The 27,991-nt window shown below is 37.5% G+C and overlaps 3 protein-coding genes across 9 annotated transcripts; all 3 read right to left on the bottom strand.

The window, feature by feature from the left end:
- Positions 1–248: 248 nt before the first annotated feature.
- Positions 249–6,699, bottom strand: parvg (parvin, gamma). The gene is made up of 13 exons (XM_027029797.3): positions 5,888–6,699; positions 4,748–4,829; positions 4,513–4,577; positions 4,297–4,399; positions 4,020–4,169; positions 3,809–3,924; positions 3,625–3,680; positions 3,495–3,520; positions 3,324–3,385; positions 3,161–3,229; positions 2,920–3,021; positions 1,286–1,358; positions 249–665 (listed from the first exon to the last, which is right to left on the bottom strand). Exons 2-13 carry the CDS (start codon positions 4,791–4,793, stop codon positions 592–594), a joined length of 942 nt encoding a protein of 313 aa, XP_026885598.2. The 5' UTR covers positions 4,794–4,829; positions 5,888–6,699; the 3' UTR covers positions 249–591.
- Positions 6,700–6,930: 231 nt separating this feature from the next.
- parvb (parvin, beta) lies at positions 6,931–17,143 on the bottom strand. 4 transcript variants are annotated; one of them, XM_027029794.3, is made up of 13 exons: positions 16,847–17,143; positions 12,404–12,493; positions 10,868–10,938; positions 10,533–10,635; positions 10,181–10,321; positions 9,973–10,088; positions 9,804–9,862; positions 9,698–9,717; positions 9,443–9,504; positions 9,275–9,343; positions 8,987–9,088; positions 8,802–8,874; positions 6,931–7,283 (listed from the first exon to the last, which is right to left on the bottom strand). In XM_027029794.3, exons 1-13 carry the CDS (start codon positions 16,956–16,958, stop codon positions 7,207–7,209), a joined length of 1,095 nt encoding a protein of 364 aa, XP_026885595.2. In that variant the 5' UTR covers positions 16,959–17,143; the 3' UTR covers positions 6,931–7,206. The 4 variants fall into 4 exon arrangements, with proteins under 4 accessions (XP_026885595.2, XP_026885597.2, XP_035378201.2 ...); XM_027029796.3 differs by lacking the exon at positions 16,847–17,143 and adding an exon at positions 15,490–15,616; XM_035522308.2 differs by lacking the exon at positions 16,847–17,143 and adding an exon at positions 13,632–13,936.
- Positions 17,144–17,589: 446 nt separating this feature from the next.
- On the bottom strand, positions 17,590–27,679 carry LOC113589929 (polyamine deacetylase HDAC10). Of its 4 annotated transcripts, XM_027029803.3 has the most exons (20): positions 26,947–27,426; positions 26,731–26,865; positions 26,232–26,328; positions 26,011–26,108; positions 25,647–25,751; positions 25,479–25,547; positions 25,203–25,329; positions 24,288–24,353; positions 24,122–24,181; positions 23,741–23,830; positions 23,550–23,656; positions 23,246–23,313; positions 22,530–22,761; positions 21,417–21,507; positions 20,518–20,603; positions 20,348–20,401; positions 19,940–20,021; positions 18,545–18,736; positions 18,170–18,332; positions 17,590–17,983 (listed from the first exon to the last, which is right to left on the bottom strand). In XM_027029803.3, exons 1-20 carry the CDS (start codon positions 27,006–27,008, stop codon positions 17,955–17,957), a joined length of 2,013 nt encoding a protein of 670 aa, XP_026885604.2. In that variant the 5' UTR covers positions 27,009–27,426; the 3' UTR covers positions 17,590–17,954. The 4 variants fall into 4 exon arrangements, with proteins under 4 accessions (XP_026885604.2, XP_026885603.2, XP_081568496.1 ...); XM_027029802.3 differs by having other exon boundaries at positions 17,590–18,332; positions 26,947–27,382; XM_081712369.1 differs by lacking the exons at positions 17,590–17,983; positions 18,170–18,332 and having other exon boundaries at positions 18,598–18,736; positions 20,298–20,401; positions 26,947–27,679.
- Positions 27,680–27,991: the final 312 nt, after the last annotated feature.

Raw genomic sequence — 27,991 nt, 5'->3', positions numbered from 1 at the left:
TCTTAATGTCATGAAACTTTAGCTGACTTGGTTAAAACTGCATTTGCCAAGGTTTTGTTAAGAGAGGGGCAACATACCTATATTGGAACTATAGATCTTACTGTATTTTCTTTTTCCACATACTCTTACTGATCATCAGTCTGAAGCTAACTGACCAGATAGCAGAGTGAAGGAAGGACACTGCACTCCAGATCTTACAGATCAGAGATGCTTATTTGTAAGCAGGAAAAAGAGGAACCCATGAGAGCTAGTGTATCACTAGTGCATTTATTCCATCAAGACCAGCAAGGGGGCCAAGGGCAGCAGCCCAGAAGGAGAATGTGTGGGAGGGTGGAAGAGAGGGAGAGGCAGGGCTAGAGAGTGGAAAGATGGCGTGAAACAATGCTGTCAGCATCCAAATCCAATCTGCATGATGAGCAGTGCGGTCAAATGCGCTCTCACTTTCATTAAGGCTGGCAGGAATGAAGCTGTCTGAACAACTGCCTCGCCAGTCACAATGACAAAAGAACATCAGAGTTAATGTGGTACTCTAAGCTGACAGGAAGGTTAGCTTATGCCAGACATTTATAGAAGGTGTAGATTTGGCTGGAATTATTTGTACTTGTGCTTCTGGAACAAGGCATACAACACTTTGAGTGTAGCAGCCACATCTTGGGACACAATATCTGTCAGAGCAGAAAAAGAGAAGACATCACTGAATCCTGCACTGAGATTTCTTTTTGGTGAACTAGACACAGCATTCACAAAAAGTGCATTAAAAATTAGTTCAATTTATATGGTCCATTCATGCAGAAATCCAGCTAATTCCAAACTTTTTTTCTTGAAAGTGTAACTGTACGGTCTGTTGTCATATCCAATTAATTGGTCATCCTCTACCCTAATTCATTACTAGTCAGTTTCTGATGACAGGACTACTGCTGACTGTATGTCATTTTGGTGGTAGCCCCTTCTTAACCTGTGACAGTAATATGGTAGTGGGATAGTAGTATTGTGTTGGTATAAGTGTATAAGGCGCAGCAGTGTCACTGCTGCATTGAAAATGGTCTGTAATGGCAAAAATATCCACTCAACATAAAGCCTATGGTCATAAACTATTGATGAAGAGATATAGCACAAATTGTGCATGGCCCATAGGTTTTGAAGACATTAGCATGATCTGGTGGTTTGTTTGTTCATAGGGTTTCTGCTGAACTTTACAGTTGTCATAGAATATGTCATAGTATAGTATATGTATAAATGCTTTTCTGATATGTTTATGTGGTGTAGTTTATATACTGTAGCTCACCTTCTGGTTCCACATTTAATACTGGCATATCTCTGTCACTGAGGATATCCAAAGCCAGGGTTGCATTGTGAAGCTGGAAGTAAGCAAATAAGAAATGCATATTTTGTGTCCTTCATAAGTTATGCATATTTATATTTAATTATAATTGAATGGCAAGAATGTGATGTACTCTTTTTTTCTGAAATGAACGAATAACAGATTAGCCATTCTGTTATACTGTGCAGATGCCAGTCCATTTGGACTAAATGAATATTTGTAGTCACAGCTAGGTCTGACATCTGTCATCTCAACCCACATCCTGTGTTCAGCACTGTTATGAGTGGGTGAAGATTAATCATTCTAAATGAACAAAAGACAGTAGGCATGCTATGGGGGTTCTGAGTAACTTGGCAAAACTGGGTTGGATACAGTTCAGAAAATGATGATGCCATGTTATTTTTATGAATTGTGTTTAAAGGTTTACCAAAAGGTTAATTCACCATTTACTCAGTTGGTATTGACACTAACAAAGAATGATTTGCCAGGTTTTTTTTTTCTTTTTTACAGAAGTGATCAATCTATTGGCCCATTTTTCACCACTACAGAAGAGATACTTTCCAACCTTTTGTTACTCAAGGTAGTTTTTACTTCTTTATCTTGGATTTTTGCTAACTTACTTTTAGCCTGTCATTTTCAGGGTGTGGTGGCTACATTTCTCTCTATATTTATTGTACAATGTATTTTTTGTGCACACAGCACTACAATCCTTCCAACAGAGTGCTTCTACTAAGGGTTACTGCACCACAACGTCAAGGCTTTTTGATGCATTCAATTGTAATTAAAGCTTTGTGTTTTATATATAACCTAGCTTAGTGTTATTTTTCATTGTGTATTTCAGAAGTGGTGGTAATCAAACAAAGCCATTTGAATCATTTTATATGTCCAAAATATTATCATTGTATATAATTAGGAAGATTGGTCATCTTCAGGAAGTGCTATTCACCATGCTTTGCAATAAGCTCATTTTTAATATTGCTTGCTCTTTTTTAACCATAGGCCTACTTTTAAAGTTTATTTTTCATAAATTGTGATTGCGTTTTTGCATTTTGTATTAGACTTTCATGTGAAATGGACAGAACTAACCAAATCCATAAATGTTTAGGGTATGATGGTGGTTACCAGCACCATTGTAGTGAAATGTAGTTTACAGCAATGAAAATGCAGCATTAAACTTTTCATGGTGTCTTAATTTTGCACGCTCAGGGGCAATACTTATTTATAACTTAATTATAATAACAGGCAAAGTTGATAAAATTAAATCGTTGGAAGGTGCCTTCATATGTGTGCTTTGCACATAACAGCATTATCTAACCACATGTCTATAATGAAAAGTTTACTCTGAACAAAAAAAAAAAAAAATGCAAATCAAAACACTGAAATTTATTGTATCAAATTGTATGGTGTTAGTGTACTATCGATAATTCCATTAAAATCAATAATGTCTATAGAGTCTATAGTATTGGTGTTTTGGTCTGAAATAATAGCAAAATCTGGTGGCATAGGGGTGGTAGCATTTCAAACATTATCATAGTAAAAAACAGAAATTATCCTTTATAAATGCATTGCTCCTTATACAATGACCAAATAGGTCATACCATTTCTGAATGGGTGGTGGGAGAGAGGTAAAACTCATAGAGTGGAATGAAGAAGCCCTCCAATTCACCAATCAACAGAAGGAGGATCACACCATCTGCAAACTGATGACATCAGTATGTAATACATACACATAATACATAGATATGAAAAAGATGCATACATTCTCCATTTGTATAGTTCTGACATATTATCCAAAGTTTGTTGCCTTATTTGGTGAGATGATCAGGTATTTTTATTTACCTGTTTCTCGATGTCAGCCACCTGCAGCCTCAATGGAGATATGTTCTTATTGACAAAGTGTAAGAGAGCCTGTAGGTATAGAACCATATCTGCAGTCAGTTTACTGTATACCTAAAATATTTCTGACCTGTTTGAATGGTAACTGCAGTGAGTAGGGTGCTACCTTCTTTACTGTGGCAATTTTATGTTCATCAAGTTTGAGCACCTCATCTATGGGGTCATCATCTTTTAAGAGAAAGACAAAAGTGAAGGAAAGTGGCAAAGCTCTTTTTTTTTTTAATGTTTTCATGTTTCAACAACAATTATAATCACACTTAAAAATCACTTGACTTACTGTGAGATGCTCCACCTGCAATCTTACTGAAATCATGGAAGAAATAGTAGACGGGTACTGTACCTTTCTTAATATTCATCACAAATATTCACAGTTTATATTAAAATATAGTATGATTTGATGTTCATACCTTTGTGATGTAATGCATTCTATCTGTTTGTCAGATTTGATGCCACCTTTGTTAACCTTGATTTAAAATGGAGTTGGTGTATGAAAAGTTAATGAGTCAATTTAGGAAAAATGAAATCTTTGAATCATTTCAATATGTACATTTATTTTTAATATGCATACATTAGCATAGTAATTATGCTCACCTCAAGTAAAACAACTTCCACACTGACATTTTGGGGTAGTGCTAAGTCAGGCTGGTAACGCTTCACCATGGCAACCAGAAGATGAAGAGTCGCCAGCAAGTCTCGGTTGTGAATGACTGACCAGCAGAGATGACACTCATACACATTAGATATCGTCATAGAAGTTAGTAAATGGTGGGACCATGCATTTAATGAGCATGCCGTTACTCACGTTTCACATTCCATTTTGCTTCAGTGTCTGTCTCAGGCCCAATCCCAAGGTCCTGATTTAGGGCCTGCAGGATTGCCTCCAGTTTGCGCACCTGAGCTGCACTGTTCACTGCGATCTCTTCCACCTCTAGGTGCAGTCCTCCTAACTTGCCTAAAGTCAGAGCACACAGGTAAGGAATGCTCTGAAGTGTTTTGTGCATGGAGACTAACAAACAAGAGAATTTGTCTGAGATCCGCTGATATGCACACAGACACTGCGGGAGAATATCGGTTCTTACTCAGCAGGTGATGGAGCACAAGTCCATCATACAGGTCTTCCTCCAGTAACTGCACCACAATATGCTCTGATTTCAGAGTGCTATTGATCCAATCTATCAGTATCTGCCACACAAAGAGCAGTTCAGGGGTGAACATAGAGGTCAGATAAAGACATATTGGACCACATCATAGCTTTAAAGAGAAGGGCACAAAAAAACTATTCTTCAAGATCTCACCTCTTTAAGCTTTGCCAGTTTAGGGTCAATTAAAGACACAGGCTGGATGGTCTTCCTTCTTTCCCCTGCATAATGAGCATTATTATGGTTAGTTTCATCACATTTTGCATATCTGTAGCTGAAAGAAAAAAAACAAATTCCATATCGGGTACCCAGTATAATGCAGGCTCTCTGGACTTCACATATGTTGATAAAACAGTGAATAAAATCAACCTTCACACAGTAAAGTACTCACCTACAAAAGAAGCAGACGTGTCAGTGCCTTGTATTAACTCTTCCATTTTTTCCCACTTTTTTATGTCTGCTTTTTATGTACGCTGTTGAGAGCACATACATAGACAAATAATCAATAACAGCTAATAAGTCAAATAATTTAAATAATTCAATTATTATTTATAATAACTAAAGTCACCAGAGCCTGGGTCATAAAACAAATTAATTATAAGACTTTTGTGACTCTCATTATAGCAACAATATAGCAATAATATTACTGTGACATGCCTCCCTGCCTCCGTCCGTTGGCCATGTGGCCTCTTTTTTAAGTTGCTTTTCTGTTGCACATGCGTATGTTTTAGTTTTGCACCATGCCTCAGGTGGCACATGTCTACTCCCATTCAGCGTGTCCCCTGTCATTATATAGTCTCATTCAATGTGTCACCTGTGTGTCATTATGTCATTATATAGTCTCTTTCGACATGTCACCTGTGCGTCATTACGTCATTTATAACCCCTTTGTGTTGTATGGACAGTTGTTAGTAATTAACATTACGCTGGCTTTCCGTAGTTGTAGTTTTGTGCATGCTTATGTTCAGTTTCATTTAATTAAATTCTTCGGTTGGAAACTTGTTTGCTTCCTTCCTTTTTGCATGTTCTTCCCCCTTGAGAGTTACCAAGTATTTTGCTGACTGACATAACTTGAATATGATACTCAGCTTGAAAGAAAAATTTATTAAGCCGATGTTTTTATGATCTGTTGTTTGTTTAATGTTAAACTGTAGGAATATTATGATTTCACATCCAGAATGCAAATGAAACTTGACTTAGCTCCCCTTACAGAGCAGTGAGCCCTGACATCTCTGTCTAAAATGAACCTCTAAAAACAAACACACACTGCAATACTTTTACTTCTCAACTATATTCTCCAAGATCACACATGCCAACTAACACGATACATACTGACAAATAAAACATCACTCTCTGAAACAATGAAAACCGTGCTCTTAGAGTGAAAAGAAAAAGCGACAGCACAAGAGAGCTTGAAAGAAAACCCAAGAGAAATGTTTGTTTGTGCATGCTGATGGTTGTCAGGCCAATGTGCTGCTAGGTGACATGGGCCTTTGCTCCATCACTCAAATATCTGAGTAAACAGTCCTACCTTCAGGAAAGCTGCTGTAGCATGAAGATGCAGGCCTTGCCCTGTGCCCCAAGCTGTCCCTTTTGTGTGCCTTTGCAAGTCAACACTTCAGTGATCAAACTCCCACAGCACAAACAGATCCATACACATTCGAAGACATCACATTCCAGTCAGCAGTGTGAAAGGTTTTCCACCTAATATTTTAAAGACAAGTGAATGTTTAACAATTGAAAATGCACTTGACCAAGAAGAGGAAGTGTCAATGAAGAAATGGTGCTTCCTGTTTACAGCTGGCGCATAGGCGGAACACTGAAATAATTTGTCACCTAAAGCGCAACCATTCAGCACAGTAGGTGAAAGCACAAATTGATATATGAAAAAGTATCTTCAGTTTTATTATTGCAGCACAAGAGGCTGAGTTCCTTAAATGTGGCAGTGCTTGAATATTCTCTGCTTCCCTAGCAACCAGGTTTTATTCTCTCTATATTACAGTTTCATGTGTACTATTGCCTCTGGATTTTTTGAGGTTTTCCACAATATTTAGAGAATGTTCCCACTGAGATTGTTTTCCCTACCCATCCCCTCCTTAGAAAGATAACAGAATACAGTACATATTCTCATTCTCTTTGTCTCACTCTCTCTCTTTATGTCATGAGAGCAGAGTTAGAGTCTCTGTCACAAGGAACCAGCAGTAATTTGGGCAGGGAGGTTACCATGGTAACTTGGCAAATAGACAAGATACGATTAAGCTCTCAAATAAACATCACTTTAGAACTGGAAAGAAACCAGTGTTTACAATGAAACCTGTAAAAAAACAAATAGAATACACCTAAAGAATATGATGATGGTATCTTAAAAATACAGACTAAACATCTGTTTTTGAAAAAAGATTAGATTAAACCAGTGATTTTGGTTTACAGTTCTGCACAAATACAAAATACTCATGTTTAGCTTTTTATTTTTTAATCCAATTTCCCATATATAGTTTATAAGATTGAGCTGCATGTAGGTGGGGGAAATAAATGTTGAACAAGTAATTAAATTACATTCAAAAACAATTAATATAAAAGTGTTTCTTAGGAATTATTTTAATAACAGACATCATACTTTAAATATTACACAGCATATAAAGGTTATAAAACATTATTAATCCAATACAGTATTGTAAACAGCAGTGGGCGGTGTTTGCATAAACTGTGCACAGTAAAGTGTTGGAGCCTCTGTTAATGGTTTCTGCAGAGAATCTCAAAACTTTAAAGAAACAGACCACACAACAGGCTGAATTCTTCATTACAAGCAGTGTGCATGTGTTATTAGTAAGGTGCAAGGCCTTTCCCACATCATTCTGCACTTTTGTAGTTGGTGAAGAGATTATACAGGACCCTCAAGGTAGACTTCAGATTCAAATTCACAACATCTACAATGAACACAACCAGTTTTAGTATTCAACAATGACATGTTAGAATGTTTGTAATAAACAGTCATTTAACTATTATTTTTAGAAACTAAAAATTAACCCAGAAGACTGTAAAACCTAACAGGAAATCTTAATGAAAGAATATTTGAGAAAAAGGAATTTATTAATATGTATTCATTTATTTGATCTACCTTGTACTTTATGGGCTATTGCAAAATAAAAAAAATCTTCAATTCATAGGCCAGTAATGGTTTTGTTCAAGATTGTTCAAGACCGTTTAGATTTAGTGTTATTCAGCTCAGACTGTTTTTTACATCAGTGGACCAAGTAGCCCACAATATTTTAAGTAGGCATAGTTTGTGCAATAATTTTGGGAGAAACTACAATTATTACAAATATTTATCCAATATTTACCCAATATTCATCAGCAGTGCTAATTGCTACATGTGATGCTAAATATAATGCTTAACGATGTTCTCAAAGTACTTTTCCAATGCTAGACACCCATTCATAAGTCTTTTACAGCATGCAGCACAGTTAAATAGATGTATTTTATATAACAGAATAAAACTAAGTATATAATGTAAAAACTAATATCACTGAATGTATTAAGCTCTGCACTAAGAAACAAGCTCTTTTATGGCCAGTTTCTTTCACAGTGTAGCCATGCAGCTGCCTTACTACATCAGTTATTTGCATATTGGAGCAGAGTCATCCAACGAACCATAGTCTGTCTGAACCTGTGTTCACCTGTCATGTGTGTTTATTTATTAATTTGGATGGATGGATGGATGGAGTGTAGAGTATAATATAAGTTATGTGAGAAGGATGTTAGAAGGACCATAGAGGTCACTTTGTGGTAATAAGTGAGCCAAATGAAATTCTTAGCCTAAAAATTTCCATTTGTTACATTTACTTACATTTGATTTACCCCAAATAAGCCTACTACCCAATAATTCTAAATTTAGAACAATGACTGGAGTTAATGCAATTCATTTGGTTTCCTTAAGTTTACCCAACAATTTTGTGTGCTGTTCATACTCGATTTAGGTAATAACCGACACACAGATAGCAACTGATTTCCTTAAACCATTTGAGTTGACTAACTCAGATTTTAAAGTCTACTTTAAGAATCCTCACAAACAGCTGACAACTCGTAAGCCTGACAACAGACTGTTTGGCCTATGATGTATAAAAAGTATGATTATAGTATTAGCCAGATTTAAAATATCCTACAAGTTCTGAAAAATGCAACACCATTGAATATAGGTTACATGATGACAAAGCAAATGTCGCCATCTAGTGAACAAACTAGATACTACAATCCAGGCATTTTAGAGAGTAATCTGTATTTTATGTGCTCTACTGTAAGCATTTTTTCCCCATTGTCAGTATACTGTTCACAAGTTCTATAAATGTTACAAACATCATAAATGTTTGTATATACAAACATCAATCTGAATGATCTATCCTGTGGCAATTATTCTTGTCTGCCCTGAATGATCTAGTGTTCTGTACCTTCTGGTCGAGCTTTGGGTTTCTTCAGGCCTCCATCCTGCATCAGCTCAAAGGCAAATGCTACATTATGCACCTAATTGACACACAAATAAATTTCATTCTTCACAATTCAAATGGCTTTTAACATGAAAAACTAGCAGAAGTAAGAGTAATGTAATGTCACCCCTTTTTATACTTTCATTTACCTTCTGTTCAAAGCTCTCTGGTGTGAGGTAAAAGTTATAGAGAGGCACGAAATAGTCCTCCAACAAACCCATGAGCAGTACCAGATACACACCATCTGCAAACTACAAACATGCACACCACGAATTGCACACAAATACATGTACAAATGTCTGAGCTACATTAACACAGGCCAAGACACTTAGGTTACCATGCTAGGACACTGTACTAAGTTATCAGAAATTTGCATTACTATTAACATTCAGTGATTATTTTTCCAAGAAGTGTAACACTTTTGCAGCCTGGCTCACCTGTGACTCCAGCTCAGTTACTTCCAGGTTCAGCTTGTTCAGATGCTTATTTACAAAAGTGATCAGTGACTAAAAACCACAATAAATGATTCTTGTCAATCCTTACCCTACAGGAAATCACTTAACAGAGATGTACTGCAAAAACTATTTGGTGAAATATAATTTTACCGTTTTGACCACGTTAAGCTTGTCAGGGGCATGGTCCAGTAAAGTGTCAAAGGCATCTCTCTCTGCAAATGTACAATGTGTATATCTTATAAATATACTGTACTGTATATTCCTATTTTAATATTATGATGATCATATTTTAGCTATATTGACTAACTACTTAACTACTTAAAATTGAAAGATGTGGTGCATATTCAGAGCAGGCAAGAAGAGGTAACTTAGACTAGTAAGCTTACCACCACATTATATACTCACCAAATCTTCCCATCATCATCCTGTAGAAGAACAGGAAGGGTATCATGACTATCACAAGTGTTCTGAACATTAGATGACGCATAAGCACTAGTCAAATATCACTTACTCTGTCGTGGTTGTAAGTTCTTTGGTTACATGGGAGGTTTGTAAGATGCCCTCCCGTTTCTGTGCAAAATATAGAGAACACCAGGGACCTTTTTAATTTTTTTTACATCTTACACATGTGCAATGCATGAACTGAATACAGCACCTGTACTTTTGAGAGGCTTACACACCTTGACCACCACTACCTGCACAGAGACATGCTCAGGTAGCCGGATGGGGGCCAAGAAGTGCATGGCCAGAGCCACCAGCAGGTATACAATGGCCACCAGGTTCTTACAATGGATCACTGAAGGGATAAGAACCAGGACTGGACAATTAACCTCACCATGATAAACGCAAATGTCTTAGGCATGTAAGTGCACAGTCATATATACTCACAATCCACTCCCCACTCTATTGTCCAGCCCTGAGGGCGGAGCAGGTCATTCACTGCCTCCAGTACAGTCTGAAGCTTCTGTTTCTGACCAATCTCAGACTGGGTCACCTCAGCTACATTCAGCTTACGGCCCGACAGCTTCTCTGTCAAAGAAAACACAGACTTACAGGAACACTGAACTGGAAACATATTCTAGTTCCTAAACTACTGTAATGTTGAACTGGAAGCTCATCTAACTATATGGGTAAAATACCAATAAGAAGCTCCAAATTTAAGATTATTAATCTGTGATTCAGACTATTGAGACTTGGAGAATGAAATACCTCTCAAATCTTTACTTGCAATGACTCTTACCAAACAGTTTCTGCAGCACCTGCCCATCATAGAGATCCTCCTCTAGATCTTTTACAATGATCCTCTCCTCTTCCAGTTCATTATTAATCCAGTCAATTAGGACCTGGTTACAAACTTCATAATTATTATAAGAACCTGTGCCTCTTATGGTCTCAGCACTCTGCTCAGAAAGCAATCAAACATTCGACAGGTGTCAGAGATTCATTTTGTTGAAGTATTTTAACCTTCAACACAGACATGTACGGCAGACATTTGGAAGCCTCACAGAAGTACTTTTCTCAGGGTAAGTTGTTTGACATTTGATTTTTCCCAAAAGAAAAATGGAATTATCTTACCTTCTGTAGCTCTTTAAATTTAGGATTCTCTCTAGAGGTGGGATCTAACATAGTCTTCTCAGCACTCTCATCTACAAGAGGAGTGAGAATTAAGAAAGCATACCCAAATATCACGGAACGATCCTTTTCCCACTGATCATGTGGTACGGTCCACTGCATGCAGTGGGAGTTTAACATTGACTGTTTCTTGTGACTTGTCTTGTTGGTGACCACGCCACCTTTTTGCTTCACACCTGCACCTTATTCTGTGTTTCGTTTAGTTTTGTATTCAAACCCTTGTGTTTGAGTAGCACAATGTTGGTCATTAATTCTAGTTGTAGTCATAGTTGTGTCCATGTTAGACGTTCAAATTGTGTGTCAATAAATGTCTGTCTATGTCAGGGGAGTCTGTGCGTTCTACTCCTTGCCCTGTGGCCCTTGAGTGGTTACACCAAACACAAACACATCCATACACATATGTACAGAATATATTCTCTCACTCCTCCCACTTCTTACCCAAAATAAGTTTAACATTGCATCAATCCTTGAGCTAATTTCGCTGAATATACACAAACGAATCTTTCCGATGTACTATGACTTTATTCCAAATCTGGGTGTAGCCACGGCAGTAATGAATGGGTTTGTTCCTGTTGGTTTTATTCCATGCTTGTTTTTTTCCTCCACTTTAATTCAACTGTATTTTGTTATGCTTAGCAGATACAGTTCCAATCAAGAACATTTCCCATTTTAAAAACAGCCCCATGACCTCTGAGCTACCTCTAAGTGTAAAGGGGGCTTCCACTAAATTAAAAAAATCCACTCACAGAGAACTTAAGAAAGAAAAGAAGGACATTTCCAAAGGGTTTTAATTTTGTTTGGTTGTTGTTTTTTTGCTATCCAAACTACCAGTGTAGCTACAAGTGTCTTAATTATTAAACATATTGGTTACCAATAACATGGTGAAAAAGCTTTAGAAATGTTGTATGTCAAAACTTTATCCCAAAACCATCATCAGTATCTAAGACATCACACCCATTTTTGTATTACTTTCTATGAAGTTTTAAAGACTCAGGCCACAGGTAACAAAAGTATCGTGGGAAGTTGCTACATTTATGGCATTTAGCTGATGCTTTTATTAAAAGCAACTTACAATCATGGCTGAGTACAACTTTGAGTACTGAGAGTTAAGGGCCTTGCTCAGGGGCCCAGCAGTGGTACCTTGGCAGTGATCGGTCTTAAACTGGTAACCTTCTGATTATGAATAAATTAACCACAGAGGGCTACTGCCCTGCCCTAACTAATGGTGAATTTTTCATCAAAACAAGCTCAGTGGAATCTCATGAGTATCATATATGTTTTAAAAATGTATTTAAAAATTATAATGAAAAAACATGTACTGAAACAGTATATCAGTGCAGAGCTCCAGAAGAATATCTTATTCAGTCCAAGCCAAGCTAAACCTTGACTACACCAAGAATTATTTGACTGGAGGTCTCTCAGTAATGGGCATTGAGACATTAAATGGAGTGTGGTATTCATAGGGAAGGAGTCTGTTACCCAGCAACAGTTCCTCTGGGAGCAGGTCAGCTGAAGAAGGCAGTAGTGGAGCGTTGATGGCATTTTTACCTTCTTCCTGGAGGTCACTCACTAAAGAGACAGAGAAAACAAATGTGAGTAATAGAAGTCTGCCACAATTGAATCCAGCCAAAATGTATGCATGATTCAGAAAGCCAGTTACAATATTCTCTGCTATTCCATACCCCACCTTTCTTTCCCCTTCTCTCTGTGGTTCACTGACAACCAATCACAATGACATGAACGTAATTTCTCATTTTCTCTTTGGTTTAATACATTGAGCACAGATTTTCACTACTGCCACGATATCCTCTGTCAGAATAGGCGGAGACAGAGATTCAAGTATCAGTTAGACATCAGAGAATGTAGGCACACTCATTACCACTCAAACACACACCCACTGCCTCTCTGACACTGTGACATCAGAGGCCAGGCATTACATACATTATGCCATTCATGCAACTTCAAGTCACAGAATACAACTGAGCACAGTTTCCAACATAATATAGACAAAAAAAAAAAAAAGTTCATTTCCACTTCATTTTCCAAAATATGCTGCTATAAGATCAAGTGCATAAGATAGGCCAGTGTAGCCAAGAAGCAAAATCAGCTTTTTCTTTCATTTAAATTTTGAGAATCTCAAGTCAGTTCCACAAATATAGTCTTCCTTTGTTTCCCTTAAACAATTCCCATCGACCCAGAGTCTTATAGTACACAGTCTACATAAGATGTATCTTGTGCTAAATCAGCATTTCCTTAATTATAGCCTTGTGATTCATCGTAATTACACTATTTCCTCTCAAAACGATTGTAATACTGCCTAAATACCCCTGGATCTTTGAGCACTGTGTATAAACAGATTTTAAATATAACAGACAATCATGGGAATTTAAGGCTTGTTAGAAATAAAGGAACATTCAAACAAACATGACTTTTTTGAACAGGGGACAGTTAATGTCAAATCTTGTAGTAAAACTAAATAAAGATAATTGTTTGTAATTATACACAGAATAAGATGTCAAATATCCTGTGCCAAACCATTAGTTTACTCATCATGCTGATGTCCACTCATCTATACCAAACATATCCAAAGAGATACATTTTCACTAATAATGCAGGAATGTTCCTCCTTAATGACATTCAGTAAATAACATTACACCAGCATATAAACTGGAATATAAACCAGTTCTTCCTTTTGCCACAACACTACCTTGCTTCCTTTTCTTAGTCCCACATAGTAGCCCAGCCATATTACAAAACCCAGTCCAGGATCCAGCAGGTTCCCTCAGGAAAGTGCAGAAAGAAATGGCATGAGAGTGTGTGCGATTGTGTGTGTGTGTGCGCGTGTGTACGTGTGTGTGGATGCAGCAGGTTACTGTCGACGGCATAATGGCAGTGCAGCTGGCGTCAGTAGGTGTTATTTCTGTCCATGTCAGAACACCCCACCCTTCTCTACTCCTGTTTCACAAGGGGGAGGCAAAGAGGAGGGGAGAGTAGCTGCTGGGGAGAAATAGCAGAACAACGCATGCCCGGAGCCTCCAGGACACAGCAGCACACTCAGCGATGAGACAGCTCCACAGAGGTAGAGTGTGTACATTCTCAATAATGCCACTCATTTATGGGATGATATGCATGAGCACAGATTACATGATAAGGAAAACAAATAGGGATTTTCTTATATAGATGGCAATGGCAGTGGCATTTTCCACCAAGGCTGTTAATAGAACTCACAAATGTGATTCATTCTTTCCTTTAAGGAGTCACCACTAAAATATTAGAATATTGGAATATTTCTTCTCGAAATGGATTCTTTGTTTAGCTGTGTGTTTTGTGACATACTGCACTAATTAATTTAACACTTCAATTAATCTTCAGGCCTTTACTAGGGTGCTATAAATCTGCTCAAAGCACTGCAGGCATAATCTTCTGAAGCCACTTTCATACTCAGGTCCATTAGCAAAGTGCAGCAGAAAGATGACTGCAGCAGAACTGCAGAACTACACTTTTGCGGGCATACACAGAGCAGCACTTACAGACACTATAGATCAATACAATTTCAGCAATTCATGCAAGGAGAAAGTTATCTCAAAGTGCTGACCCAGGATCAGTTTTTCATATCCTAATGAACAAGTTTACATACACGGGCAGCTTATTTGATCAAAGGCCAGGATATGCATATAGACTTAGTCCTGGATTAAAGTATGTGGTAATTACAAGTACAATTTAGTGTGCATACAGTTTTGCTCACATCTTGTTATTGTAAGCACATTGGTTAGGATTAGGGCTATGATTAAGTTACTTAAAGCTTTAAGGGTTTTACATGAACACAGGATTAAACAGCTAAAAAGCCAAATTTAACTCTCCGCAAAACAGACATGCCCCTTCAAGACAGAACTACATTTGAAATATTTGTATGGAAAGCTATTTTTTGAAAAACTAATTTTAAGACAAACTAAATAGCATTTGAGCCTGGATGCAGATTGGTGTCACTTTAAATTTAGCTGGTTATTTCTGGAGTGCCCTGAAGTAGTTTGGAAGCAACTTACAAATGGGCAACAGGCTACAGACAAACTAATGTCATCCTATACTTACTTCACAATCAAAAATGCAGAGACCATGTTACTTATTTCAGACATTTTTAAAACTTATCTTTTAAATGTGCTTTATAAACAACAACCATAGTGGTGCTGTGAAATATTGGCCAAAGATCCACACCCCTGTAATTATCATTCTCTGCTGCTATTTAAGTTTAAATCCTGCTGACTCCTTTTATTCTCTCACTTATTTGTGACTAATTATGATTTTAACAAACTGTTTTAAATAGCATTTTAAAATCTGTACTAAAAACCTGAGTAAAGACACATCCACATGAATTTATATGCACCATAGGCATAAACATTTTGAAAAGCCTACACTATCATTAATAAAAACAGGATATTAACAAAATATAAGGTAAGATAATTAAGACATACGAGCATATTTTGCACAGAATAGGTTCCACAATAAAAAGCATATCCTTAATTCTAATAGTTTAAGGAAGCCAAAGTTACAAAATATAAATTACTTACTTTCCTTGGACTTATCAAGTGGCAATATAGAGTTTTTTTAGTTTTACATTACAACTTGTTTGGAGAGTGTAACTGAAAATATGCAAGATCATGACTTGCATTTAAGCTAGTCAGTAAGTGACATTTGAGCAAACATTCTGACAGATCATAGTCACAGACTTCCTTCTTGCTTATCTGAGAGGAACATGGCATCCACTTGCACAATAGTTTTTAATACTCCATGAGCTTATCTATTCTACTGATTTAAAGACTTTCGATCATATTAAAGCATGGTCCATTTTTTGAACATAATATTCATACTGGAGAAAGACAACAGACCTGAATAATAAGGATTACTTCTACCTGCCTTTAACCACAATGACCACTGCAACTCTTCCTTATGACCTCTTGAACTGGGCTCTCCAGTCTTCACCAGAGATGGACAGAGTATCCTAATATAACTAAGTGAATTTAAGTGGCAAAGTGTAAGTACCCACTTAGCCTAATATAGCTAAGTTTCATTTCCTTTCAACTATACTTGAGTTGAAAAATACCAATCAAGTAAAACCCAAGCTCATGTAATGTAAAGTAAGAAGCCAGTCCAGCATAGTAGTTTGGAAATATGACTAAAAGTCTTACAGTAGTGAATCACCACTGACATTACAATTTAGTCCAAGACAAGGCTTAATCCATCCAAAGAATTCTAAAATAAACCAGTCCATGTTTGTGTAAAGAGAGGCCCTGATAGTTTTTAACTACCAAGTGCTAAAGCAAATAAAGCAGCCCACTTTACGGTTTCTTACAGGGCCCATGAATGACGCGCGCGCATGCACACTTTGCAGCTGTTTGCATAACAGCTATTAAACTAAGTACTTAAATAATTATAGAACCTCAGCAGCGTACTAAGATTGTTTTTCAAAACAGTTAAACTTGTTGATATTTAACAAGTCAATGTAAACCAGTTTATGTCTCGTCTTAACCTTGCATTCCCAGCATAGGTGGCATCTATTTATAGTCATACCATCAAAAAATATGCCAGATTTTCTCAGAAATCTTGTGTCTCGTGGAGATGACATTGATTTCGTTTGTGACTTGCGTTTTAACATGAGTCTCAGATTTATGAGAACTGTGGTCATCAAAGGTCTAAGAAATATCATAAATTAACAATGTTAGCAAATGGTCTGTGTATATAGACTTTATGTTTAAAGAGGATAAATTGACAGCCAATTGTTTCTTTGCAATGTCATGTCATCCCCCCCTTGACAGAGAAGAGAAACAATCACGCTGCTTTGATTTAATATGAAATCAATTGTTTCTAATGACAATACCGACGTTACAGTGTAATGCCCTGAAACATCAACTGTTCATACGATTTTACCTTCTTTTGCCTTCTTCTTGCGAACTAGTGTACCACCAAGCTTTCCGAGAAGCGATTCGTCCTTTTTCATCCTGCCCGGCGGTCCTGTTGATTTCGTTGAACTTGCGTACATCTCTAATTTTGTATCCGCAGCGGAGCCTTAAATCTGAAATCTGTTCACTAGCACGCGTACCCGGTAGTCGGCTTTCAGGAAAAGGACAGAAAAATTTTTAAAACCTTAAAACGGCAGCGGAACAATGGACAGCTGGAGTGTGCCTAAATTAGAACGAATGGAACCGTGTCACTCGTTTAATAGAAGCGGTTCGGTAAATGTCTCCTCCCACAGCGCCTGTCCATGGCTGGGAGTAGGTCAAGAGGACATCAGCTCGCACTTTAAGCATTGTAACATCCTTTACACGGCTATGCCCAAGACAAGCTATGAAGTGATAGACCGCAGTGAGCTTCTCATTTTCTTGATACCTGTTTAATAGTTTCAAATGCATGCAGTTACAACCCAGACACCTTTTTAAATTAGAAAGAGCAGGCTACATGCATTACTCATTTAAAATCAGTGGCAGTCAAATGTACTGTGATTGTGTTATGAGTGTTGTGATCAGTGGCTGCATTTGAGTGCTTTCATTTCCAAAAATAAAGAATTAAATGAGAGAGAAAAAAATACCTGTCCTAAATATTACATCATACTTTACTTTAGTAAAGACATTACTGCTATAATGGAAAAATCTTTTGTCCCAGTACAAAAAAAAATTAACATGAACAGCTATTTCAGTGAAAAGAGTAAAACATTTTATTAAACATAGTAAATTACACCATAAAATGCAATGAAAACGTTCACTATGTCCATGTTCCTTATTAAGCCCAAATCAGGATTACACTAAGTCAGTATTTCACAATTTTCATGTGGCAATAATGGGTGAGGTTCATCATCAGGGTCATCATGAGTTATAATAAAAATACACACAACTTGAATCATCTTTAAAGCCAGTTTACACATGCACCAAAATACAAATACTAAAAACATCTAAAAAAAGTAATCATGTAGTCACTTTAGAAAAGAAGAACATATAAAAGTAGAGTATTCTGGAATTCACACAAGCGTGTGGCAGAGAGTTCATTTGTCCTGACACTGTGTTCTGCTTTCTGAAATTAAAAGCACATGCATGCATGCATGCATGCATGCGCACGCACACACACCCACACCCACACCCACACACACACACCCTTTTGGGTATACACTCAATTTCTCAAACATGACTCATGGCTAACCCATGATTAACTGTTACTGCTCTCAAGGTTTAGCAAAATCATTGAAAATGGAGGAAACACCTGTTTTTAGCAGGAGACCCCATTGGCTCTTCAGTCTCTGTCTCTGTGCCTCTAAAGCCTCCATATTCTCAGCCAAAGGGGTGCCCAGGGGCCCAAGAGAAGGGCCAGGGGAGCCAGACAGAGATGCCCCTGTAGCATTCACCATCTCCGGATCACAGCCTCGCTTTACAAAGAAAATGTAAATATCACACTACCCAAAAAAAAAGCCGTTATGCATCTTCTCTATAATGTGTTAGACAGTGAATTGCGAATAAAGATGGATTATGCAAAGCACATTATCATTATATGGTCCCCATTGTTCCTATTAGACAAGACTATAAGGCAAGAAGAAACATGCTAGAAACACAGGCCTGCTCTTGCCATATCAGTACTGACCTGGAGGAGGGCAAGTGTCTTGCCCTGTGCCAGCCCCTGCAGCAGGCTGGTGAGCTGCGCCCAGATGGGCACCTCCTGCTTGCTGTTGCACTTTCCCAGCACCTGGACCACTAGGCCTGGGTCAAACTCATATGCCATGGGCAGAAGCAGACACAGCACAGCCTGCATGACACTTGCCCTGTCATGCAGACCCTGAGGGAAGTGTAAAAAAGACAGCGATCTTACACATCTGTTATACATATCAAACTAATCAAGTCACTATATAATGTACAGTGTGGTAGATAACTGAAGGCAATGCAAGTATGATGAGGCTGTGACAGACAAAACTGAATTGAGTTCATTTTACTTATTGATTTTTTAAGCAGGAAAAGCCATCTGGGAAAACAGCCTTTTTATGTGGGGGCTGAAATAAGCCTACCAAAAAAATTTGTATAAAAAAAAAAAAACAGCCAACCAACAACACTAACCTGACCTACTAACAGCCATGTGCACTACACAGCACATCAAAACAATTCTCTCAAATTTCAGAAAAATGTGATTAAGAAATCACATCATGAATAACCTGATGTGCAAAGAGAACGATCCCGTTATAAAGAATAGGGGAGTGACTGTACATTATATTGTACTGTATAGTTTGAAACGAGACTGTCAGTTTGAAAGGAGTGATGTGCAGTGCATGCTTCCTTCGAGACACATTAGGCCCCAGCAGCAGTGTGAGACACCCTAGCAGAAAGGAGGTTTGGATGTCACGTCATGGTGACAGAATGAAAGCCTCTTAGTCGTGATCTGAATAATACATTCTACAGAGTAGTGAAAAGTGTTGCACAAAAAGCTGATTATCATAAACAAGCAAATGTGAATATGTCTGTTACATTACAAAGCACTGCTTTTCATCGGTGCTACATATGCAGCACAGAAGCTCCTCTGAATGGATCAGGCAACACTAGTGTTTTATACCAAAGGCTCAAATGTTAGTTTTATAATAAAAGGCTGAACACAATGTATAGTAGTTTCTCATCTACTCCCTAATATTGCTGTACTTCAAATGTAGCATATCACGATTCCACCATTTTGTAATCAAACAGATTACCATATATGTATGACCATAAGTATAGGGAAATTTTTGCAGAGGCTTTAAAATGAGTATCAAACTCTCTCAGGACCCTATTTACTATTTTTGTTTAATTGAGATTGTGTTCTTTATTCCTTGGTTCACTCAGTGAGTTAACAGGGAGGGCTGAGAGCATATACTGTACTCTGACTATATCTAAAGATATGAGATTACTTATATCATCACCAGTTACACTACCCTTGTTATGTTATAACCAATTGCAATGAACCTCAGTAATACAACTTCCATACAAACTCAATCTGCTTAGAGGAGAATAAACAAACCTTGCTCAGACACAAAGGCACATGGTAGTGAGACTTTTCCCCTTCAGGCTCCTTACTGCAGATCTGCACCAAAAGCACTCTTCTGTAGGGATATGTCAAAACAAAAATGAATGAAACGAAGGTATGTACGGGTGTGTGCCTCTGTGTGGCTGGCTGTCTGCGTGCATGCATGCCTCTGTGTGGCTGTCTGCGTGTGTGCATGCCTCTGTGTGGCTGGCTGTCTGCGTGCGTGTGTGCCTCTGTGTGGCTGGTTGATTGCATCAGTGTGCGCCTCTGTGTGACTGGCCTGATGACTGTAAATCAGTTTCTCTAGTGTAGTGGTTTATCACGTTTGCCTAATTCAAATACTTCACATCACCTTTAGACTGTGTTCTCAGCAGAGACACATGAAATGGTCTAAATACACACCCATCTTGAGTATCTAGAGGAACAGTGTCATCCCCCACATACACCACCAGAACCCTGAAATAAATCACATTAGACAAATGCATGCAGCACCATAAAAGTATGACATCTTAAGTAAACAAACATGCTAATTAATAGAGAATCCAGTAAAAGATATGGAATAAAGTTCATACCGATCACAGTAGGAGCTTAAGGTATGCTGCACAGCACAGCTCACAAACACAAACACATCAGGAACCAACACCAAGCCATTACGCACCTGCAGCAGGCAGTTAGCACTGGCATTATTTACAAATACTATATGTACACGCAAACTATTGTAATTTAGTTACATAATATCTCAAATATTGCCATTACAGGAGGCATGTTTTCAGTAGATGAGCAAAACTCTTTATTGCATGGTTCAGCTCTAATCATTATACTATGTCTGGATGAAAAATGAAATAAGTGTAGATAAATAAACGCACAAATAAATAAACAAATAAATACTTAAATATATGTCATGAAACTGACATAATACAATTAATGCATTCATAAAGTTTGGCCATTTCTGTATTTCTACATTTATCTCTGCATTTTCACAATTAATTAATTAATTAATTAATGTGGCTGCATATTAACTGGGTGGGCAGACTTAATCTCAGTCAAAAGCAGGATTGGTCAGTTGGACGAACAAGACAGTCACGGTTGATCTCCCTACAAAATGAGGAAGAAACCTTGAGAGGAACCAAAACTCAAAGGGGGTGGGGGAGGGGGGGCATCCTCCTCTGGCCAACAACAGTCACCACAATAATAATTGTAAGAGAAAAATGCCCTATGCCCCATGTCAGGATACTCAAGGTACTTTTTTGTTGTCCTGATAACCTTATGTAAAGCAGTATAATGGACTGAAAAAAAATTCACTTCAGGACACCACGAAGATTCAAGATATTCGCACTGCAAAATGTATGTGGTTTAATGATAAAATTCCAGTTACTCATTGGCATGCCCGGATTGGAGACCATGTAAACAGAATCTACATAAGTGAAACAGTTCAACATTTCAGAATGAACAATTATCACAACAGCCATACCTCTTTGTTCTTGATCTTCTCCAAAACTGAAACAACATTCTGGAGACACTGTAATGACTTCTCATCTGTCATCCCTTGTGCATGATTATTCCTGAAGACACAGAAGACTTTATAAACATGCAGCTTTTTATAACATATTAAATGTTAACCTAGAACAACTTAAATGGGACAAGAAGGAATTTCATTGCTAGATTATAATAATATAAATACTTGAAAAGTAGATTACATGTCAAATCAAAAGGTGCATGTCAGTGCATGTCATTTTTAGTATCTTGAAGCATGAGATCAAATTTAACTCTAAGAGCTACTTAGACTACAGAATGCAATAGTGTTCACAATGACACAAGATTACTAGATAAAATCCGGTTCAGAAGCATCAACTTAGTCTTAAATCTTCAATACTCGATTCTGCAGTTCTTGTTAACTTCTGCCAGACTTAGCCACACCTCTCCCTTCAAATACCTACACACTTAGTGCTAGCTTAACCTTCTGTGTGTGGCACATACACACATATTAATTGACCAACATGCAGAACCACCTTCTGATTTTTTATTATTTAATAAAGCCAGGCCACACTAACAATTTAATTTTGCTTAGTTACAGAACCAAGGATAGTCACCATGATATTAATATATTACTGAGAAAGCAAATAAGTAATTACCAGCAGATTCAGAAGGTGAGGCAGGTAAGAGTTTAATCTATAGTAGCTTTACATAATAGCCTACTTTTTCTTTTTTTGCATCATTTTAGGATTGGCAACGGTTTCAAACGGTGTTTGAATTGTCATGTTTAGGAGGGATACTAACAGTGCGAGTCATTCTTACCAGTACCCAGTGTGAAATCATGAAAAGCAATACTAGTTAATATGCATTTAGAAGCTTCCTATGCATACCTACACACCACAATATATGTTTTCTAGTCAAGTTTAGGGAGAGCAAACCCAATTATTTTAATATAATTTCCTGTGCAAATGGACAAATGCTCTATGTAGCTACAAAGTAATTGTTAACAGCAAAGTGTATAAACCTACTTCAAATAAAAAAAATAATTAAAAAACAAACAAACAACAACAAAAAAAAACAAACAAACAAAAAAACCACACACACAACTAACCTTATTTTCTTTGCCTCCTCAATATACATTTGTGATATTTCACCCAGCTGCTGACAACCCTCTGGCAAACAGTCCTTCAGTTCTGTAGAAACCACTGCAGCCATGCGCACAGGAGGTGCAGGTCTCAGTAAAGGTTCAGGCCACACTATATCCTCAGTTTGGTCCTTTGTCTCATTGTTCTCATCTCCATCTCTGTCCTCCATTCTGCAACACTTGGTTATGGGCTCCGACACTGAGGATGCCGTTTGACAGATTGAAGCCATTAGTAAACGTTAGCTTGAACTGTTGATCTGTGGAAACCACTTTCAGAGTACTTTCTGTTTACCTTTTGGTCGTGAGTGAGATCCTACAGTGTTAAGACTAACTACAGTCCTATCTGAGGAGGAACATCAATAATTCAGGCTAAACTAAATGAGCAAATGCTGATCATGACCAGCATCTGAAAGAAAGTCATTTTCTTGAGGACAAAAACGTGACCGAAGCCATTTATATATTAACCCAACCCAACAATTCACACCAAGTACAATCCCAGTTTTTTTGGAGTTTGTTTGACTAATCAAATGCTGGATTAAGATGCAACTGTCACTTAAAGAAAAAAAATGCATTAGACCTCAAAAGGACTACAATTCTTTACTAATTCTTTTTCCTTAGTAAATCAATAAGGTTTTAAGGAAAGAAAAGAAAGAGGATAAAATAAAGCAACAATTCTTGCTCACCTATGTGTTTGAAACAGTTCCAGTAGTTCTGGTGAACAGCTCGAACATTCTGAACAGACTCCAGAGCACTAAAGAGGGTTACTATATCTTAGGCAAAAGCCAAATGTGGAAAATGCATATTTTTAGGAACACATGCTAACAGTTACTAAACTGAATGGGTTTGAACAAAACATCCATTTTACTGGGTTTCCTATAATCACTCTAATATTTTAGACAAGGCTTTCCCTCACACAGCCATTTACTGCTATCTACACAGAAGTAATTACACAGACAACTGGGCAGTCTAATTTGCTTTTAACCCCACCTGTGACAAGGGGATCCAACACTGGCCAATACAGGTGTGGGATCTCCAAGCAGAGTCTGCACTGTTTGGCAAACTGACTGAGCAAGAGAAGACATGTTGTACCCACCCTAAGAGAAAGATGATTAATTATTTTTAAATAAATGCTGAACACATGCATGTATAAGGACTTACAAACATGTGAACCATCACACCTCTAGGACGACACACAGTCTGCCCTTGGCTAGAGACATCAGCAGATGTGTAAGGTGTCCAAAAATCTCTGGAGAAGCACACATGTGACCCTGTAGAAAAGGCACCTTAACCAATGTCATTCTAATATGGATATTCACATTTTTTGTGCGTTTTTTTTTACATGTTCCTTAGAAATATGCTCATTAAAAATTACCAGAAGAAACACATCTGAGCTTTCTTAAACTATAAAAACAGAAGAGGAGTTCCGTGAACAAGACTAACTGAAATACAATCAATGGGGATACTCAAGAAAAAAAAACTTTTACCAGAAAACCATAAATCTGTTAGCAAATTATAAAAATATGCCTGAAAATCTGGATTTAGAAATATCAGTCTCCCACCTCTGGGTCTCCTATGGCAGAATCAAAACCTGCACAGATCAGCACCAGCTCAGGATCAAACTAGGACAATAGGAGGGAATGTCAGCAGTCACACTGGCACATCCTTACAGGCCTACTACAATGTCTGGCAATAAATCAGTAACTAGACCCCTCCTGTCATATTTACCTCATAGGCCACAGGTAAAAGGACTTGGAAAAAGGCATAGAGGTAGTCGCTGTTGGTCATTCCCACCTGCATAGGTATTGAAAAATAGGTATTGAAAAACCTTGTTGAGCTTGCTAATTTTTCTGTTTACAAAAATGAAGGCCTGCAATCAACAAAACACAAGCTCAGTGTTCAAATAAAAAAGACTATCTGATTAACTCGTTTCTAAATGAAATACAGTGTACAGTGACAATTTGTGTTGTTCTGGCAAAAGACTGTCAGCAAGGAGAGAGAAAAATGGGCCATGCACACTGTTTTGGGACCAAACGTGTAACATCTCAGTCTGCATAATGGAGAAAGGAGTCCTCCCTTCTTCCTGTTATTTATATTGTCAAGCATGTGAGCACAGAACAAGAAGACATGGACCAATGACTACGTCAACTCTAATTCAGTGGGTGAAAATTTTTATACATAGTTTGCCCAGAGGACCACAGGTTAATAAATAATTGGTTGCTTAATTGTTTCTGGACAAATTAATGAAATCTTAAATAAAACTGTCATGTTTAGTATTTGGGAAACAATTTTGAAGTTTGCAACCCAGATACTGTGCATCTTCCCTGATGATGCTCTGTAATGCAGCCCTTTTCAGTTCCATCTTGTTTTAAGGCTTGTTAATTGTATTTTGGTTTCAGTTATGAAAACCCCAAAACTAAACCCAAAGGGCTGTTTTTCTAGTCACAGAATAAACCTTTCATTGGACTAAATTTCTACACCATGAACAACATTCCCTTTTACTCCAAGTCCAATGTTAGGCTAAGCTGTATTCAAAAAGCATGCCTTTTATATGACTGCAACCAGTCAGTGATTGAGAAATTAACCATGCTAAAGAAAACAATGGTTAATTTTTGGGATGCGTTCAAAGTTAGAGAGAAATACCTTGTTCCATGGCAGGTTGATGTTGAAGCCAGCTCCTTTTCCCTTACCCACTCCATCAAAGTCAGACTCAGCAAGGTAGGGCCAGAAACTCCGGTGCTCATAACGATGCCATGAGAAATAGAGCACACTAAGAGCCAGACAGATGGAGTGAGTGGGAAATATAGGAAAGGCAAAAAGTAAAAAAGCTGTTCGGTTGGATGAATGGAAAAAAAAAAAAAACATATTTGCACAATGCTTACTTAGGTTTAGATGCCTGATTGGAGGAAACATGCTCACCTTGGATCCTCTTCAAAGCAGTACTGCACCCCTTGTCCATGGTGAATATCCCAATCCACAATCAATATCCTGAACACACAAAAAGCACCTTAAATTGTGAAAATTAGCTCCATTCCACTGGACAATGTGCACTCCATCTCATCTCTTATGACACACTCCACTCTTTACCTGCTGAGGTTGTAGTGATTCTTGGCATGGACAGCAGCAATGGCCACATTGTTGAACACACAGAAACCATTTGCTGCGTTCCGCTGGCTGTGATGGCCAGGGGGCCTGAAGACAGCACAGAGAAAAAGCAAGAAAGAGAGAGCAACAGGCCAAACAAATATAATGCACAATTTATAACAAAAATGAAAAAGTAAACATACACATTTTAAAATAACACTTTAATTAAGCATCAGTATTCAGTGTACAAGGTGATGGTTCTATGGGCAACTGCTATGAATGAATTAAAAGCAACAGGCTCTAGTCACACTTACAAATAAGTCAATGCATATTTGATTTAAAGCAGAATTAGATGCTTGATGTTCACCTTACAAGAGCCATTCCATTCCTCACTTTCCCTGTCATCACATTATCGACTAGCTGGATTGTGGCCCCAACAGCCATCTTAGCGCAATGGTAAATATTCTACAAAAGACAGGAATGCAGGGCTAGACAAGGGGTGTTTAGGTAATATTTTACATACCAAAAAGAAATCTAATTGGTTAAAGTCATTGGCCTGCTTTAATGGCCACCTACAGTGGCACTTACAGGATGGAAATAGACATCGCTATACTGCTGGGTGAAGGTCCTCAGCTCCTCCAAGCTCAAGTGAGGGGTCTGTTTGACTGCTTCAAGGTACTCTTTGCTGCACAGATCATACAAAACACAAACAATATATTAAAGACCTAGATTCTTAGCAACTGCCAACATTACTAAAATATTATTTACTCAGGTGAGCTGTTTGACATTTTGGTATACAGTTGGGCTGTAAGGTTTTCAACTGAGAGTAATATTCTCCTCATTTTGTTTAAAACTACAATACACAATATATAACAGTTGAATGTGTTAAGAGGAAGTGAAATATCGATTATATATATATATATATATATATATATATATATATATATATATATATATATATATATATATTATATTTTTGTGTGTGTGTGTGTGTGTGTGTGTGTGTGTGTGTAATAAAAAAAAAACGGATATAAAAGTTTAACATATTTTATAAAACCAATTTTCTGCTATCTCTGTACAAACCCACCTATGAGCTAGAAGAATTTCTTCCTCGGTTGCTTCACGGATGGGAAAGGACTCACAGCGTTGCTCCAACCCTTTGCTTTTTAAGGCTTCGTAACTAACCATCAGCCGCTCAGGTGTCTCGATCTCACAAACCGGGCTAGGCAGATCAAACAAAGACTCACTTTGCAGCAAACTGTTACAAACATAAAAAAATCACCTTAATTCGAAGTGAACTTACTCAGTCCAGAGAAGTTTGTACCGGGTCATTTCTTTATCATAGATTAAAGCCGAACCAGACATCTTTGGTCTTCTGTGCTAAAGTGGAAAAAAATCTTATTCGTATAAAGTTTAATTATTTAGGCTATTAAATAATCAGGGAAATTCCAAAATTGATTTGACATCAAATGTGGAAATCGCGCATTAGCTAGTTAAAGTTTCCTTTAGGTCGCAGACATCTTGTTTCTTCTTTGAGAACAAAGTTTGGGTGGACCTCAACTTTCATAACGTTCATCTTCTTTTATTTTCCTTATCTCCTTTCCTTGCGTCTTTCCTCAATCTGAGGAAAGAAGAAAAAGCTGCGAGGATGGACGAATCAACCAACACTCGCGGGAGGCGCTAAGCAGAGAGCCGTCAAGCCGGACTGTTTTACCTGCCGCACCCGATGTGAGCTGCCAGCTCTCGCGGGATTCAAACAATAATATACAATCAAATTACGCATGTGGGCACACTATCAACACAATAAATATTTTTAATATCTTGCATCCAGGATTAATTACAGTTTGTGGGTACATGTTTATCTAACTAATACGGACTAAGTTATGTCGTCATCAAGATACGGCTTTGAAATTGAGATTATATCGGAATATGTCGCCGACAAAAATTGGACAAAAACTAACAGATAGAACAGCAGATGCCGGATTTAACGTTGTAGATTTTACCACATTCAAACAAAGTATTAAAATTAACTGGATTAGAAGACTCCTCAAAAATCATGCGAGTATGTGTAACCGAATTTTCTCGTCAGAAAAGTTAGTAAATTGGAATTTTTTGCTTATGTGGCCTTACATTATTAATAAGATGCCCATAAAATTCAGACTTTCACAGACAAGCTTTGTTAAATTGGTTATTAATTTACAAAAATAATTTTCACCCCATTAGTCTTTACTTTGGAACGAGCACATTACCTATAGGGAAGATCACTGTTCTCACATTTGTGGTTTAATAATGTTTTGTTATCATCAGTTACTTGATGATAATTATCATTTTATTAAAATGTGATTTCT

Source organism: Electrophorus electricus, chromosome 4 (genome assembly GCF_041902795.1).
Source record: "Electrophorus electricus isolate QZ-2024a chromosome 4, ASM4190279v1, whole genome shotgun sequence".
NCBI classification, from domain to species: Eukaryota; Metazoa; Chordata; class Actinopteri; order Gymnotiformes; family Gymnotidae; genus Electrophorus; species Electrophorus electricus.
Note: the sequence above shows the minus strand (reverse complement) of the source record. Positions and strands in the feature narration are given on the sequence as shown.